Source organism: Pseudophryne corroboree, chromosome 2, assembly GCF_028390025.1.
Source record: "Pseudophryne corroboree isolate aPseCor3 chromosome 2, aPseCor3.hap2, whole genome shotgun sequence".
Classification (NCBI taxonomy): Eukaryota; Metazoa; Chordata; class Amphibia; order Anura; family Myobatrachidae; genus Pseudophryne; species Pseudophryne corroboree.
The window spans coordinates 626368912-626388095 of NC_086445.1; the positions used below are offsets into that span (position 1 = coordinate 626368912).

General features: G+C 44.8%; 1 protein-coding gene across 1 annotated transcript in view; it reads left to right on the top strand.

The window, feature by feature from the left end:
• The window catches only part of ITPR3 (inositol 1,4,5-trisphosphate receptor type 3), a 418536-nt gene that overhangs the window by 191620 nt on the left and 207732 nt on the right, over nt 1-19184 (top strand). The window contains exons 26-28 of the mRNA XM_063954848.1: nt 382-546; nt 9429-9503; nt 10354-10479. Coding sequence (XP_063810918.1) covers nt 382-546; nt 9429-9503; nt 10354-10479 — 366 coding nt within the window. The remainder of the gene's footprint in view (nt 1-381; nt 547-9428; nt 9504-10353; nt 10480-19184) is intronic.

A 19184-nucleotide genomic window follows, 5' to 3' on the forward strand; every position in this document is an offset into this window, starting at 1 on the left:
TTTATACAAACTATAGTACCATAGACATTTGTATGTTGTATGCACTTCAAAATAACATTGTTAGTTTTAATCATCATCCAGTCTTCCAGCGATGTAAACATCTTTATTGCATCTGAAAAGAAAATTGGCTTTTCTAAAAATAAATTCTCCTTATGTTGTTGACCTCCAAAATGAACTCTTTTGGACAGCTTCCTCAATATTAGCACACCTCTACCCACGCCTGGCTATCAGACTTTGCTTTCATTATATCATTTCCACAAGAACAATTCTATTAGTTGCTTATTAATTGCTATGGTTTAGTGTGTTTTTATTCTTAGCAAATTATATTGCATTTTTGTGATACAGTTTAAACTGTGCTTTGTATACTATTCTATCTTTTAGGTTCAACTGCTCATCTCTGCCCAGGATGTTGATAACTATAAAGTGATCAAATCTGAGCTCGACAGACTAAGGATTATGGTGGAAAAGTCTGAGCTCTGGGTAGATAAAAAAGAAAAATCTGGTAGTGATGGCTCCTTAGATGGGAGCAAAAAGGAAAAGAAGGAGGTATTAAGTTTTGTATTGCATTGGAAATCATTTGAATTGTTTATAAATAGTTCCCTAATTTGTTTTTAATAGATATCCATGTAGAAACTCATGCATTTCTACCATTATCCCTAACTTATATTGGGCAGTATGGATGGTGTAATACATTTATATTTTAAAAGACTATTTTATACAGTATCTAATTGATGCTACTGTATATTAATTACTCTTCTGAGGAAAAAAATGCATCCATAATCTGCAGGGCCGTAAATTCATCGTAGTTGCCCGGGGGCAGGTTGGAGTTTGGTGGGGCCACAGTTATTTTTTAAGAACATTTATTAAAATGCGTTAGATATAAGTACATTTACAGAAGAGAGGGCACTAGAGTTTAAAGGGGAGCTGGTAGCACCATTAACAGAATTATTTGACTAGTCACTAGCTACATGAGTGATTTCGGAGGTCTGGGAAATAGCTCAGGTAGTCCCACTGCACAGCAATTGGAAGCAAGGAAGAGGCATGCAACTATCCACTAGTGAGCCTTGCAGTAGTAGTAGGGATATTGATGGAAACACTATTAAATGTGAGAATTTTGGAATATCTCAGGGTCCCTTGTCAATTTACAGGGTTCCAAACAAAATGGATTTACTGGCGGGGAAATTATGTCAAATCTTATTGACTTTTTTGAATGGGTGATTAAAACATTAGATGAAGGAGGGGCCATCGATGTAGCATATCTAGACTTTAGTAAGGCTTTTAACATAGTCCCACATCGCAGACTGCTAAATAAACTCAAAAGCATTGGTTTGGATTCTAAGATGGTTGAATGGATAAGAACTTGGTTGCAGGATAGAAAACAGGGTTGTAGTAAATAGAGTGCAGTCTCAAGAGGGAAAGGTTACAAGTGGTGTACCATCTGTACTTGGACCAGTGTTTTTTAATATTTCTGTTAGGGACATTGCAAATGGTATCAAAGGGAAAATATGACTTTCTCTTACGCCCTAGAGGATGCTGGAGTCCACATTAGTACCATGGGGTATAGACGGGTTCACTAGGAGCCACTGGCACTTTGAGTTTGTGAGTGTGGGCTAGCTCCTCCTTCTATGCCCCTCCTACCAGACTCAGTTTAGAAAATGTGCCCAGAGGAGCCGGTCACAGCTAGGGGAGCTCCTAGAGCTTCTTTAGTTTTATTATTTTTCTAAGAGTAAGTTAGGCACAGAGAGGCTGCTGGCAACAGCCTCCCTGCTTCATAGGACTTAGGGGGGGAGTAGTGTCCGCCCTGAGGGGTTTTGAGCCACTATCTCCGCTGACAGGACATTAGCTCCTGAGGATGATGATCGTTAGCCGCCCCCAGGCGACCGCTCACTATCGCAGCTTGCTGCCACCCCCTAACAGAGCCAGAAGATTCCGGTGGCGAGTGAGTCACCGGCCCCCTCAGCAAGCGGGGAGCCGGTGTGAAGATGGCGGCAACAGGGTGGGAGCGCAGTATTAACTGCGCTCTGGAGGCTCAGAGGTACATAGTGCGGCGCTGTGAGGGGCGCCCTGAGCCAGCACCTATACCCTACACTGGTCAGCAAGCCTGTCAGGGACCTCGGTTACACTGCCAGCATAAATCCTCAGGCCAGTATAAATAATTGAAGAGTGGGAAGCAGCACTATGTTCAGAGGGTGGAGCTTCTCCTCAGTGCAGACCCAGCAGCGTTCAGCGCCATTTTCCTGCCTGCAGATCCTATACAGAGACACTGACAGGGAGAACTGTCCCTCCAAGCAACTCCAACTATCTGGTGTGGTACCACAGGGTTGTAGAAGGGGGGGGGGGGGGGGCTGTGTAAGTACTGTGTAGTATATTAAGGTACACAGTAAGCGCTAGGTAGTTGTTTATATCTACCTCAGAAAGTGCTGTGTGTGGGTTGGCTCCAATCTCTGTGTCTCTGTGGCATTCTTAGAGGGAAACTGTGTCTGACATTTTCCTGTGTGTGTGTGGGTGTTTGTTGTCTCACATAGCCATGTCTAGGCACTCTGTGTCATATGCTGCAGAGGATGTTTACTCTCAGGAGGAATCCATTCCATGTACACAGGAATGTAATGCCTTGTCTCAGATCCGAATTAATGAGCCTGAGTGGTTGTCCTCTATTAAGGGGATGATCTCTCAGATCTGTACCAGGGTAGCTCATACTGAGACTGAAACTCAGGTGTTAAAGAAGTCTATGGCAGTTTGGTCAAGTTCTGTTCCTATTCCTGCAAAATCCCCTAGTATGTTCCCACAGAAACGTGCACTTGCCCAGATTATGCAAGATGACACGGATACCGACTCTGATACAGCAGACGGTGATGGGGACGTGCTGAGGGGGTGGCATCCCTTGCAAAGGGGGTGCAGCTCATGATTGAGGCCATTAGAGATGTGTTAAACATTAATGACACGCCACCTGAGCAGGTTGAGGAGACTGATACCCCTTTCACACCGCAGCTTGTACCCGGTATTTTGCCGTTTTAACTGGCTTCCTAAACGGGTCAAGCTGCGATGTGAAAGGGTCCCCTTCAATTTACCGTTTTCAAAATACCTGTATTTTGAAACGGTAAAAAAGAAGGGTCCTACCCGTTTCAGTCCCATTTCATTGTGCAGTGTGAAAGGGTCTGAAACGGTATTTGCAAGCCCCAGCAGGTCATAGGCTGTCTCCATGTGTGATGTCAGCAGCCACAACCAGGAAACAGCTTGGAAAACACAAGAGACACATGTGAGAGTGGCTTTATAAACGTTTAGACTGCAAAGCCATTATAAAATGTCTAATTGGAGTGATGAAGAGGTGAGGGAGCTGCTTTAGGATCAGAGGGGATGAGGAAATCTGCTGCCAAATTACTGGGACAGTCAAGGATACCCTCATATATAAAAACATAGCAAAAATGCTTCAAGCTGCTGGGTTCCATCGTACGACTATCCAAATTATTAATAATGAATTAATTAATAACTATTAATAATGTGTGGGCCAGAAAAGTCCATTTATAATGACAACCACTGTTTTCTATGGGTGAAACGGGTTCAGTGTGAAAGGTACCAAAACGGTAATGAAATGGTAATTTACTGGTTACAACATGAGATGTGAAAGGGGTTTAACTGCTCAGACCCGTTTTAAGAACCGTTTCAAATACCATTTCAAAAGCAGGTTTTGCGATGTGAAAGCAGCATTACTTCACTGACAATAAGAAAGCCTCGCTAACCTTCCCTGCATCAAAAGAATTAAACGCTATATTTGAAAAATCCTGGGAAAATCCGGAGAAAAAATTCCAGATCCCAAAAAGGGTTCTGGTTGCTTTTCCCTTTCCTGAGGAGGATATGAAAAAATGGGAAAACCCACCCATAGTTGACGTATCTGTCTCCAGGCTGTCTAAAAAGGTAGTTTTAACTGTCCCTGGATCTACCGCGTTAAAAGAACTGTCTGATCGTAAGATTGACATTACGCTCAAATCCATATACACTGCTTCAGGAGTGGTGTTAAGGCTCACTATTGCCTGTGCATGGATTCCTAAAGCCATAGTAAAGTGATCAGGCACATTACTAAAGGATTTGGATACAATGGATAGAAGGGACATTGAATTGTTTCTACGTAACATATAGGATTCTGCGGGGTTCATGGTGGAATCCATGAAGGACCTGGGTACGCTGACTGCATGGATATCTTCCATGTTGGTCTCAGCTCGCAGGGGACTCTGGCTACGCCAATGGTCTGCAGACGCAGAATCCAGGAGAAGTGTGGAGAACCTACCCTACACAGGTCAGGCTCTTTTTGGGGAAGCGTTGGATGCGTGGATTTCCACGGCAACTGCGGGTAAGTCACCTTTCCTTCCCTCTGCTACACCTTCTACGAAGAAACCATTTTCTTCAGCTGTGTCGCAGTCCTTTTGGACCGCTAAGGCAAAAAAGTCCAAGCATCCTACCACTTTCTTTAGAGGTGGTCGTGCAAAATCCAAAAAGCCTGCACCCGCAGGCTCCCAGGACCAGAAACCTGCTTCTGGTTCCTCAAAATCCTCAGCATGACGGTGGACCGCACAGCCTGGAGGGCGGGCTGGTGGTTGCGAGACTCAGACGTTTCAGACACGTCTGGGTGTCGTCCGGCCTGGATACCTGGGTACAGGATATTGTGTCCCGGGGTACAGACTGGAATTTCAAAATCTCCCGCCTCACCGATTCTTCAAATCAGGCTTGCCAGCTTTGTTGACAGACAGGGCTATCCTACGGGAAGCCATCCTAAAATTGGAAAAGTCACAGGTCATTGTCCCAGTTCCACTTCATATGCAAAACAAGGGATATTATTCAAACCTTTTCGTGGTACCGAAACCGGATGGCTCGGTCAGACCAATTTTGAACTTGAAATTGTTGAACCCTTACCTGAGGGTGTTCATATTCAAAATAGAGTCTCTCAGAGCAGTGATTTCAGGTCTAGAAGAGGGAGAGTGTCTGGTATCCCTGGATATCAAGGATGCGTACCTCCACATTCCGTTTTGGCCGCCACACCAGGCTTATCTTTTCCACTGTTAGACAGTCACTATAAATTTCAGGCACTGCCTTTCGGCCTCTCCACAGCACCGAAGGTGTTCACCAAGGTGATGGCCGAGATGATGGTTCTCCTCCGCAGATAGTGGGTGAACATAATCCCATATCTGGATGATCTGCTGATAAAGGCATCGTCCTAAGAGACGTTGTTGCAGTCCATTGTTCTCACGACTCATCTGCCCAGGGAATACGGTTGGATCCTGAATCTTCCAAAGTCTCATATGGAGCCGACAAGGAGATTGTCTTTTCTGGGAATGTTTCTCAACACGGAAGTGCAGAGGGTGTTTCTGCCGGAGGAGAAAGCGCTGGTGATTCAAACAATGGTCCGGGATGTCCTGAAACCAACCCGGGTATCGGCTCCTCAGTGCATTCGCCTTCTGAGAAAGATGGTTGCCTCCTACGAGGCTCTGCAATACGGAAGGTTTCATGCTCGGTCCTTCCAACTGGATCTCCTATACAAATGGTCGGGTTCTCACCTACACATGAACCAGAGGATGCGTCTGTCGCCGAAAGCCAGGATTTCACTCCTCTGCAGGCTGCAAATACCTCACCTTCTGGAGGGCCGCAGGTTCGAGATTCAGGACTGGATCCTTCTTACCACGGATGCAAGTCTCCGGGGCTGGGGCGCAGTCACTCAGGGGGAAACCTTCCAAGGAAGGTGGTCAAGCCTGGAATTCAGTCTTCCAATAAACATTCTGGAACTAAGAGCCATCTACAACGGTCTTCTCCAAGTGTCTCATCTTCTGCGAGATCGAGCCATTCAAGTGCAGTTGGGCAATGTAACGACGGTGGCCTACATAAACCGACAGGGCGGAACGAAGGAGCAGAGCTGTAATGTAAGAGGTAACAAGAATCATCCTCTGGGCAGAAAAACACGCGGTGGCGCTGTCAGCAATCTTCATTCCGGGAGTAGACAACTGGGAGGCGAACTTCCTCAGCAGACACGATCTCCATCTGGGAGAGTGGGGACTCCATCCGGAGGTGTTCACAGAGGTAACAGATCTTTGGGGTGTACCTCAAATAGACATGATGGCCTCCCGTCTCAACAAGAAGCTTCGGAGGTATTGTTCCAGGTCAAGGTACCCGCAAGCCGTGGCGGTGGACGCCCTAGTGACTCCATGGGTGTTCAAGTCGGTGTACGTGTTTCCTCCACTTCCACTCATTCCAAGAGTTCTAAAACTCATAAGGAGAACAAGAGTTCAGGCAATCCTCATTGCTCCGACTGGCCAAGAAGGGCTTGGTACGCGGATCTTCTGGGTCTTTTGCTGGAAGATCCGAGGCCTCTACCTCTTCGGGAGGACCTACTGCAACAGTGACCGTTCGCTTATCAAGACTTACCGCGGCTACCTTTGACGGCATGGAAGTTGAACGCCAGATATTAGCTCAGAAGGACATTCCGAGCACGGTTATTCCTACCCTGATACAGGCTAGGAAAGGAGTAACGTCTAAACATTACCATCGCATTTGGAAAAAGTATTTCTCTTGGTGTGAATCCAAGAAGTTTCCTACGGTGGAGTTTCAACTGGGACGGTTTCTCCTCTACCTGCAAGCAGGTGTGGATATGGGCCTGAGGTTGGGATCCGTTAAGGTCCAGATTTCGGCCTTACTCATTTTCTTCCAGAAACATCTGGCTTCCCTCCCTGAGGTTCAGACTTTCTTGAAAGGGGTTCTGCATATCCAACCTCCCTTTGTGCCACCTACAACGCCCTGGGATCTTAACGTGGTGTTACAGTTCCTCCAATCGGATTGGTTCGAGCCTCTACAGGAGGTTGAGTTCAAGTTTCTCACGTGGAAGGCTGTCACTTTATTGGCCTTAGCTTCTGCTAGACGTGTGTCGGAGTTGGGGGCTTTTTCTTGTAAAAGCCCCTACTTGGTCTCCCATGAAGATAGAGCTGAGCTCCAGACACATCAGCAGTTTCTTCCGAAGGTTGTATTCGGTATTTCATATCAACCAACCTATTGTGGTGCCAGTGGCTACTGACTCCTCAATTTCATCAAAGTCCTTGGATGTTTTAAGGGCTCTGAAAATCTATGTGAAGAGGACTGCTCGTCACAGGAAATCAGACTGTTTGTCCTGTATGATCCCAAGAAACTTGGGTGTCCTGCTTCTAAGCAGACTGTATCTCGCTGGATCAAGTTTACTATCCAGCATGCGTATTCTACGGCAGGATTGCTGTGTCCTACCTCTGTTAAGGCCCACTCTACTTGTAAGGTGGGTTATTCCTTGGCTGCTGCCCGGGGTGTCTCGGCTTTCCGAGCGGCTACTTGGTCTGGGTTGAACACGTTTGCTAAGTTTTACAGGTTCGATACTTTGGCCTCTGAGAACCTGAATTTTGGTCAATCAGTTCTGCAGGAGCCTCCGTGCTCTCCCTCCCATTCTGGGAGCTTTGGTACATCCCCATGGTACTAATCTGGACCCCAGCATCCTCTAGGACGTAAGAGAAAATAGGATTTTAATTACCTACCGGTAAATCCTTTTCTCGTAGTCCGTAGAGGATGCTGGGCGCCCACCCAGTGCTTCATGGTACTGCAGTAGTTACTTAGTTCAGTACTGCTTAGTTATTGGTTAAGTACTGTTTTGTTACTTTGGTAAGTAATCTTGTTCAGCCATTGCTGAGTTTTCAAGCTGATTAGCTTGGTTTGCCTTGTTTGTGTGAGCTGATGTGAATCTCGCCACTAACTGTGTAAAATCCTTCTCTCGAATGTGTCCGTCTTCTCGGGCAAAGTTTCTAGACTGAGTCTGGTAGGAGTGGCATAGAGGGAGGAGCCAGCCCACACTCTCAAACTCTTAAAGTGCCAGTGGCTCCTAGTGGACCTGTCTATACCCCATGGTACTAATGTGGACCCCAGCATCCTCTACGGACTACGAGAAAAGGATTTACCGGTAGGTAATTAAAATCCTATTTTTTGCAGATGACACAAAAGTATGCAATAGGGTAGACATGCCAGGAGGGGGGAAATAAAACATTTAATCTAGGTAAACTAGAGGAATGGGCAAGAATGTGGAAACTACTGAGGAGGAAAGGGATCTAGGAGTCACCATTTCATGTGAGTTGAAGGCAGGTAAGCAATGTAAAAAAGCAGTGAGGAAAGCAAATCAGATGCATGGCTGCATAGGGAGAGAAATCAGTAGCGGTGAAATAAGTAATAATGCCACTGTATAGGTCATTGGTACGGCCTTATCTAGAATACTGTGTTCAGTTCTTGCGGGCATATTTTCTGAAGGATATAAATACATTAGAGACTGTACAAAGGAGGGCAACTAAAATGGTGCAAGGTCTACACCACAAAACTAACCAGGAAAGACTAAAAGATCTTAATACTGTATGTATAGTTTGGAGCAGAGAAGGGAATGGAGAAGCAAGATAGACACTTCAAGGTACAGGGGGGATACATTCTTCAAAGGAGGAGAAGTACTAGAATCCGAGGACATGCACTGAAACTGGAGGGAGGTAGGTTCAGGGGAAATTTGAGGAAAAACTACTTCACGGACAGGGTAGTGCATAAGTGGAATAGCCTACCATCAGAGATGGTTGAGGCTTTGACAATAGAGCAATTTAACCATGCTTGAGATAGACATATGAATATCCTTACAAAGAACTAAGGATCAAATAGGGTTGAGGTTACCAAAAGGTAAAAAAGGGGCAGACTTGATGGGCCAAGTAATTCTTATCTGCTGTCAATTTCTGTGTTTCTATATTTCTATATAGATAGCGCTCTCAGCCAGTCTACAGGGACTGCACAGTGAATTGGCAGGGCTTCAGCAAAGCTGTGATTCTGCTGTCTGCAACCTACAGAATCAGCGTTCACTGGCTGGTCCCATCTCACAGTCCAACAGCAGCAGTGGGTGTGCCGTCACTTGCTGCAGCGCAGGCTGAGTGTATCAAGCAGGAGCCGCCTTGTCCCCAATTGCATATGTTAGCAGGGCTCCTGTGACAGAGCCAATAACTCTGCAGCAGCAGCGGGTGCGCCACAGACCTTTGTTGGAAGAGCATTGGTTTTACTTGGATCCCACTGTAAACCACACAGGTGCTGCTGTACATGCAGGTGCCCCTTCAGGGCTTGGAGCCCGGAGGCGGGCATCTTTTTTGCCTCTGGGATTTATGCCCCTGATAGTCTCCATTATAACAGTGTCGCTAATGCCCATTGGAAGTAGACTTGATATAATCAATAATTATTGAATGTAATATTTCTAGAGTATTGTTGCACATTAGTTTTATTATCAAGAAGGATTTAAAATATATTGTTTTATAAAATGAGTACATTTACAGTGTCTGAATAACAAAACTTGAATACTTAATAGCTGTAATATCTCATATGTACACACAGTATCATTCTCTTATTTTCTCCATTTACAGCATGTGGAAAATCAGGAAGGGTCTGGGAAGCCGGCTGTAGAGAAGAGTAGTGAGAATTACCAGATTGTGAAAGGGGTGAGATCATGTAACTGATGTTTCTGCAGATCCTTTGTATAGTTTCTTGAAGTCATCTCTGGGATCTAGTTATCTTGGCTTGTCTTGTTTCATATCTATCAATGTTAATCAATAATCTGACTTGCATAACACCATTTTCAGAATCATTTAATTTAAGTATGCCAATATGATCATAAAATATTGTCTGTCATAAAAATGACATGGAAATTATGGGGGTCATTCCGAGTTGTTCGCTCGCAAGCTGCTTTTAGCAGCTTTGCACACGCTAAGCCGCCGCCTACTGGGAGTGAATCTTAGCATATCAAAATTGCGAACGAAAGATTAGCAGAATTGCGAATAGACACTTCTTAGCAGTTTCTGAGTAGCTTCAAACTTACTCGGCATCTGCGATCAGTTCAGTGCTTGTCGTTCCTGGTTTGACGTCACAAACACACCCAGCGTTCGCCCAGACACTCCCCCGTTTCTCCAGCCACTCCCGAGTTTTTCCCGGAAACGGTAGCGTTTTTTCGCACACTCCCATAAAACGGCCAGTTTCCGCCCAGAAACACCCACTTCCTGTCAATCACACTCCGATCACCAGAACGAAGAAAAAACCTTGTAATGCCGTGAGTAAAATTCCTAACTGCATAGCAAATTTACTTGGCGCAATCGCACTGCGGACATTGCGCATGCGCATTAGCGACTAATCGCTCCGTTGCGAGAAAAAAATACAGAGCGAACAACTCGGAATGACCCCCTATACTTTATTCTTGAGCCCACTAATAATCCAGATTCAGACTCTCTCACGTGCTAGTCATTAAAGTTAGACATTGAAAGAAATTAAAAATAATATGCTGTTCCATCCTATTAGATATTGGAAAGGCTGAATAAAATGTGTGGTGTTGGAGAGCAAGTACGCAGGAAGCAACAGAGGCTGCTTAAAAATATGGATGCCCATAAGGTTATGCTGGATCTTCTCCAAATACCATATGAAAAGGTATTTTTATATAAATATTTAGTATAAATATATGCAACTGTTCAATTTGCTACATGTTAAAGGACATCTCTAAACTGCACGCTTTTATCCATACACTTGTCACTTCCCGACTGGACTATTGCAGCTTCCTCCTTTTGGACTTTCTCTCACCCGCCTCTCCCTACTTTAGTCTATCCTTAGTCCTGCTGTCCAACTCATTTACCTCTATAGCTGCTCTTTTGTCCTCACCCCTCTATGTTGAGTATATTTCATTTTTGCACCGTCACATATATAATCCACTCCCTAGTACAGTACACCTCCAACCTCATTTCTGTTCACACTGCCTCCCACCTAATCTGATCATCCACTGACCACCACCCCACCTCAAGTCTGGTCACCTCCTCCCACATCCGCGACTTCTCTGCTGAGCCACTGCTCTGGAACTCGCTACCTTACCCCAGTATCCACATCTTTAAACTAGCTGATGAGACACTCCTCTTCATAAAAGGTTTTAAATTCTACTCATTACTCACTGTACCTCTCTCCACCTTTCTTTCCTAGTTCACTCCGTTGGTCACACCCCTTCCTATTAGACTGCAGGCCCTCAGGGGTGGGACTTTCTAGCCCAGTTCTCTTCTCCTAGCACTATCTTTGTCACCAGTGCACCTCTGTTCCCCTGACTCCTAATAATTATCATTATTTACCTTTACTAGCCATAATGAGTCGCTTTGCCCTAACCCTCACTGGTATGCTCACTCATATGCTCTACCCTGCATTTGGTTGTATAGTTTTGTTATTAGATATCGTATGTATTGATATACAATTTTATTGTTAATCCGTGTACTATGCTGAAGACACTTAGAGCCGTATTCAATAGCTGTCGGAAGCTGCCGTCTTGTCGAAAAGACTGCAGCTTCCGACAGATTTCTGTCGGAAGGGGTACCGACCTATTCAATAGTGGCAGTTTTTTCCCGACAAGTCGGGAATTCCCGACTTGTTGGAAAACAAGTGGATCAGTGGAATAGCCGCCGAGCAGCGTGCTTCTGTCAGAAACGGGGCCAAATCCGACAGGTTTTTGCCTCCTTTCCGACAATCTCAATCCGACTTTAAAAAAAAGTCAGATTGAGCACGGCTCACCCGGCCAGGCTTCTCACTCCCGGCAGCGCCCCCCACCCCAGACATCTTCCCCCACCGCTGACAGCGCACCCCCCTCACAGACATCACCCCCCGCCACTGATGGCGCACCCCCCTCCCCGCTGCCGCAGACATCAAGGTCCCGGCGCTGCCAGCTGCTGAGAGCGCACACCCCGCTCCCCACAGCAGACATCTCTGGCCGCTGCAAGCTCCCCCCCACCGCAGTGATCTCCCGCCGCAGCCGCTGACAGTGCACCCTCCCCGCAGCAGACATCTCCGGCCGCTGCCAGCTCCCCCCTCCCCCGCTGACAGGTAACGGCCAAATCCGACTGTCGGATTTGACTCAAATCCGATAGTCGGATTCGGCCATCCATTGAATAGGGGTTGTCGGATCCATTCCGACAAATGCATGTCGGAATAGATACGAATCTTATTGAATAGACCCCTTAATCCAGGCATGTCCAAACTGCGGCCCTCCAGCTGTTGGGAAACTACACATCCCAGCATGCCCTGACACAGCTTTAGCATTCTCTGACAGCAAAATTGTGTCAGGGCATGCTGGGATATGTACTTTCACAACAGCTGGAGGGCCACAGTTTGGACATGCCTGCCTTAATCTATAAAATAATGCAGACTGGCTTGTCTGGATTCTGTCCATGGGCAGCTTTCCACCACCAACTGTTATTCATTAAATCACACAAAGGGACAGAGACAATATCTCACAGTCCATCTTATTAATGTAACTTTAGAGGACAGGTCCACGTGACTTTGTTGTTCCTATTGTTACAATATTTCATATTACCGTTTAATAAGATAGGATAGAAAAAAATGCAGAAAGCCATATGATTAATCACTACAATGCACAATGTAAACAAGACACACAAGCCAATATCCAACAAATGTATTTGTCTCCAGCAGCTTCCTACTGTACAAATCACTCCAAAGATCTGTGGGTATTTCCACATAAAAAGGAAAATTACTTCATATACCATTACTCTAGTCATAGATATCTGCACATAGCACTGTAAACATAGAAGCATTAGAGTAAACCTTTTGTGAGCTTTTCATTTGAAGTAGACAATACCTAGCACTGATTACTGTTGTTGTTAAATTTGAGAAGACTTCTTCTATATGTCTATCTTCTTCCAGTTCATGTATTTTCTATATATTTAGAAAGGCTTATATTGATTAGAAATTAATGTTCATTAATCATATATGGGTAGATGTACTATAGCGGCACATATCGGGCCACTATAGCTCTTCCTGCTTCGCCTCTTTACCGATGCGCAGCAGGAAGCTACATCGACAAGATGTAAGTACATCTCATTTGTCGAAGTGGGGAAATGAAAACTCCCCCCTCTGGCGATCCACTCCAGATCGCGCAGAGCATCAGCCTAGTGCTGATGTTCTGTATGTCTCCTCCGGCCGGCTCCAGGGTCCATGTGCAGCACTGACCCTGGCTGTGATGTATGTGCAATGACACATGCAGCTGTTGAAATTGTTAGCTGCAGGTGTTGGAACGGTCATACATTGTCATGCACATCGGCGGGCTGAGGGGTAGATGTACGAAGCGTCGATATGGGGGAGAAGCGCTATCAGCACACGTTATGTGTACTGATACCACTTCTCCCCATGTATTACAGTGGCAGTGTGCGCTACATGACAGGGGTGCATATTATCGGTGCTGCTATCTTTATCTTGTATGATAAAGTGTCACTGTCTGTTCTGATACCTGCAGCTATCGATTTTGACAGCTGCAGGTGTAGTTGCCCTATCTCCACAGCAGGCATAGTTCTGTTCCTGGCTGTGGCAGGTGCCGGCTCCAGACAGCATGTAAGATCTTACAAGAGTAGCGAGATCTCGTGCATGTACTCTGGAGCCAGCTTCTGGAAGCTGATGCGCTGTGCTCTCTAGTGAGGATCGCCGAATGGGGGATGTTTTTGTTCATACATCTCGTCAACATACCTTCCTGCTTCCCCTCAGTAATGAGGCAAAGTAGGAAGAGCTGTAGCCGCGCAATATCTACACCTATCTTACAGATAGCAGCGCCGATAATGACAGGGGTGCCCCTGTCACTGAGCACATACTGCCACATAATACATGATACACATAATACATGATACATAACGTACACTGAAACCACTTCTACCCCATATGATATTATAGGCATTACTGAAACTTGGTGGGATGAATCTCATGATTGGACAGTCAATGTAGAGGGTTATACGCTGTTCAGGAGAGATAGATTAAATAAACGGGGCGGAGGGGTATGTCTTTACGTAAAGCCATTTTTAAAACCTGATATACGGGAAGATAATCACGAGGGGACTGTAAATACTGTTGAGACATTATGGGTAGAAATTGCATGTGGGGGAAGGGGAACAAAAAAGATAGTATTGAGGCTATGCTACAAGCCACCTGGTATTAATGTGTCTGATGAGGAAGTGTTACTGAAGCAAATTGAAAAGTCAGCAGGAGTAGGAGATGTAATAGTATTGGGAGATTTTAACTATCCGGAGATAAATTGGACAAATGATTCATGTGATACTGCTAGGGGTAATATGTTTTTAAACACACTTAATAATCACTACTTACTTCAACTAATCGAGGAACCAACTAGGTACAATGCAATCTTAGACCTGGTATCAACTAACAATGGGGAATTGATATCAAATATTATAGTAGGGGAGCCCATGGGAAACAGTGACCACAGTATGGTCACATTCAATATCAGTTTTCATAAGCAGTCGTAAATTGGCTCAACTAGGACTCTGAGCTTTAGCAAAGCCAACTTTGACATGATGAGGGAAGCTTTAAGGGACATTGAATGGGAAATTTTGTTTCAAGGATAAAATACTAGAGAGAAATGGGAGGTATTAAAATCACTACTCGTTAGTAATACTCGCAAATTTATTCCCATGGGCAGCAAACAAAGGACTAATAATACCAAACCAATGTGGCTTAACAAAAAGATCAAGGAACTAATGGGCAAAAAAAGGCGAGCATTCAAAAAATACAAATCAGAAGGGAATGCGGAGTCATTCCAGCATTATAAGGATTGTAACAAAATATGCAAAAAAGGAATAAGAGCGGCTAAAGTAGAAACTGAAATGCTAGTAGCAAAGGAAATCAAATCAAACCCCACAATTTTTTTAAAAATATATCAACAGCAAAAGATTAAAGAAGTAGCGTATAGGCCCTTTAAAGTACAAGCTGGGAGTCTTAATCAAAAACTATAATGACATTGTGGACATATTAAATGAGTTTTTCTCGACGGTATTTACAAGAGAGGACCAGATACAGGACAAAGATAATGTCTCACTACTAAGTGCTTATTTAAGTGAGGAAATAGTATGTGACCGATTAAAAGAAATTAAGATTAATAAATCATCTGGTCACGTTGGAATTCACCCAAGGGTTCTCATGGAGCTTCACTCCGAACTAGCACGACCGCTATTTTTGATCTTCAATGACTCACTTACAACAGGCATGGTTCCCAAAGACTGGCGTATAGCGGAAGTAGTGCCAATATTGAAATAGGGAAGTAAAGCTGAACCGGGTAATTATAGACCATTTAGTCTTAAATCTATAGTGGGGAAAGTACTGAAAGGTATTCAAAGGGATAGTATACAGAAGTTCATTGAAGTCACTAAGGTTATTAATAGGAACCAACATGGATTTGTGAAGGATAAATCATGTCAAGTAAACTTACTAGGCTTTTAGAAAGCGGTTAGTGCGAAACTTGATCAGGGTAAGGAGGTTGATGGAATCTTTTTAGACTTTGCTAAAGCTTTCGACACAGTACCGCACATGAGACGTATCTATAAGTTACAAGAACTAGGGCTAGGGAGCACAATATGCACTTGGGTCAGAAATTGGTTAAATAATAGGGAGCAGCACGTTGTAGTAAATGGAACTTTTTCAAATTGGACTGAAGTACTAAGTGGTGTGCCGCAAGGGTCTGTACTTGGACCATTATTGTTCAACATTTTCATTAACGATCTAGCAGTAGATCTGGAGAGCATGGTGTCAGTTTTTGCAGACAATACCAAATTGTGTAAGGTTATAAATACGGAGGGAGATGCTGAGTCTCTTCATAACGACTTAGTCAAACTGGAACAGGCCCAGCAAAATGGAGAATGAGGTTTAATACAGACAAGTGTAAGGTAATGCACTTTGGTAGCGAGAACAAAAATAACACCTACTGTACATATGAAATAGTGTAAAATTAGGTGATTCTGTCCTGGAAAAAGACTTAGGTGTTCACATAGATAGCAAACTAGGCAGCAGTACCCAAAGTAGGATTGCAGCAAAGAAGGCTAACAAGGTATTAGCATGTATAAAGTGGGGAATTGACACAAGGGATGGGCGTGTTATACTCCCATTATATAAATCCCTAGTGAGGCCACATCTTGAATACGGTGTTCAATTTTGGGCACCATACTACAAAAACGATATCCTGGAACTAGAAAAGGTTCGCCGGGTGACCAAACTAATTAAGGGGATGGAGACTCTGGAATACGAGGAAAGGCTTGCAAGGCTTGGCATGTTTACACTGGAAAAGAGGAGACTAAGAGGGGACAAGATCAACATTTACAAATATATAAGGGGACAATACACAGAGCTTGCGGGGGAACTGTTTTTGGTAAGATCAACACAGAGAACACGTGGACACCCGTTTAGGTTAGAGGAGAGGAGATTTTGCACACAGAGATGTAAAGGTTTCTTCACAGTAAGGACAATACGTGTTTGTATTTCCCTGCCTGAGAGAGTAGTAGTGGAGGATTCAGTCAACACTTTTAAGAATGGGCTAGATAAGTACCTAATGGATAAGGATATACAGGGTTATGGTTCGAAGTCACACACTATGGTTATTAAAAAAAAAAAAAAGAGGAATAAACACAACAACTGACATTAGCAACAGACAATATTAGTCCTAAAAATAATACAGTGTAGATGACCACAAATAGGTTGAACTCGATGGACAAATTGTCTTTTTTCAACCTCAAAAACTATGTTACTATATATAGGAGGATCATTCCTTTCACCCCATAGGGATGTATTCAATTCTAGTTGGAAACTGCCGTCTTGTCGGAAAGACGTCAGTTTCCGACTTTTTCAGTTCGGAAGGGGTTCTGACTTAATCAAATCGGGGTTGCTGTCTTTCCGACAAGTCGGAAATTCTGAGTTGTCGGAAAACACGTAGATCGGCGGAATAGACGCGGATCACATACTTTTGTCGGAGACACGGCCAAATCGGACAGGTTTGACCTCATTTCCAACAATGTCAATCCGACTTTAAAAAAGTTGGATTGATGAAATGAGACGGTGGAGCAGGGATTTGTCTGAAAGGGTCGGGGACATGTTTTTAGGGGGTGTGGGGACGAAGGAGGATTAGGAGGAAAAGATGGCGGGCGGGTGAGGAGGACGGGAGAGGAGAGGGGACACGTCATGAGGGCGAGCGGGGACAGGTAGAAGGGGACCATGTGAGGAGAGGAGCGGGGATGGGTGAGGAGAGGAGCAGGGGTGGATGAGGATGAGCTGAGAGGAGGAGCGGAAACACCGGGACAGCAGCAGCACGGATGGGACACCAGTGCTCTGCTTTAGAGGACCCGCCTGCTGGTCGGGTCAGAAATATGTGACAATAGGACATGTGATAGTTGTCGGGAATAGCAAAATCCGACAGTCAGATTTGACCACTCATTGAATACAGCATTGTCTGATCCTTTCCGTCGGAAAGGATCCGAAAAACATTGAGTACACCTAATAGTCCATAAGACGAGACTTCTCTGAACAGTACTGGTTGTATAGTGAAATCAAAGAGCAAGCCTGAATTGAGTGATCCATATTTCATACAGGTCCATCCAGTCAGTATGGTGCGCAGAGTTTTCTGTGGATAACAATGTGCCATATCTGTCATATCTCTTGTGTAAAAGTGACCAGGCTGTCTAATTAGAAGCACAGTGAGAAGGGCAGTGTTTAAGAACTGTGTAATGAATTCATTTGTTTCTGGGTAATTTGATATTTCAACACATAAAATAAGATATACAAGATTTATCTATTAGAATTTGTTAAGCTACAGTATTTAATAATAGTCTGAGAACTTGAGACCAGAGTCTAAATATTTGAGCATTTTCACCAAATACGAATTTTGTGCAGGCATATAGACATGTGTAAATGAAAAACTACCCATAAATGTTTTACATAGACTAGGAGCAATTTTGTTGAGTTTGGACAGGGCTAAATACATTTGTGTATAAGATTAAGCATAATTTCTGAATGAATAAGACAACTGAATACGTCCCAACATTCCTGACTTGAGGGCTGTGCTTGGCCATCACAATTAGGACTGCAGTTGGGAGGTAAGGGACTTAAAAGGGTATTTCACTTTTTTTCCCTCGAATTGACAAGGGCAAAAATTGTGGCGTAAATTCGCCAAAACACGTGTATCGGCGGTGAATTCACTTATACACATGGTTTTCGTCAGTGCCGGATTTTTCGACTATCCACAAAAACGGCACAAATGTAAATTCGACCTGAAAACGGGCGAAAATTGCTGTTTTCTCTAACGTCCTAGTGGATGCTGGGGACTCCGTAAGGACCATGGGGAATAGCGGGCTCCGCAGGAGACTGGGCACTCTAAAGAAAGATTTAGTACTATCTGGTGTGCACTGGCTCCTCCCTCTATGCCCCTCCTCCAGACCTCAGTTAGAATCTGTGCCCGGCCAGAGCTGGGTGCTCCTAGTGGGCTCTCCTGAGCTTGCTAGAAAGAAAGTATTTTGTCAGGTTTTTTGTTTTCAGAGAGCTTCTGCTGGCAACAGACTCTCTGCTACGAGGGACTGAGGGGAGAAAAGCAAACCTACTCACGGCAGCTAGGTAGCGCTTCTTAGGCTACTGGACACCATTAGCTCCAGAGGGATCGAACACAGGTACCTAACCTTGATCGTCCGTTCCCGGAGCCGCGCCGCCGTCCCCCTCGCAGAGCCAGAAGAACAGAAGCAGCAGAAGCATGAAGACATCGAAATCAACGGCTGAAGACTCCTGTCTTCACTTAAGACATTGCTCCCACAGCACACCGCACACTCCGGTCACTGTAGGGTGCAGGGCGCAGGGGGAGGCCCCCTGGGCAGCAATTAAGTACCTTTTTGGCAAAAAGAGGCATATATACAGTCTGGGACTGTATATATGCCCGAGCCCCCGCCATTTTTTACACATTAAAGCGGGACAGAAGCCCGCCGCTGAGGGGGCGGGGCCTTCTTCCTCAGCACACCAGCGCCATTTTCTCTTCACAGCTCCGCTGGAAGGACGCTCCCCAGGCTCTCCCCTGCAGTATACAGGTGCATTAGAGGGTAAAAAAAGAGAGGGGGGGCACATAAATTTAGGCGCAGAGATATATTAACAGCAGCTACAGGGTAAACACTAAGGTACAGTGTAATCCCAGGGTTATATAGCGCTGGGGTGTGTGCTGGCATACTCTCTCTCTGTCTCCCCAAAAGCCTTTGTGGGGTCCTGTCCTCAGTCAGAGCATTCCCTGTGTGTGTGCTGTGTGTCGGTACGCCTGTGTCGACATGTTTGATGAGGAAGGATACGTG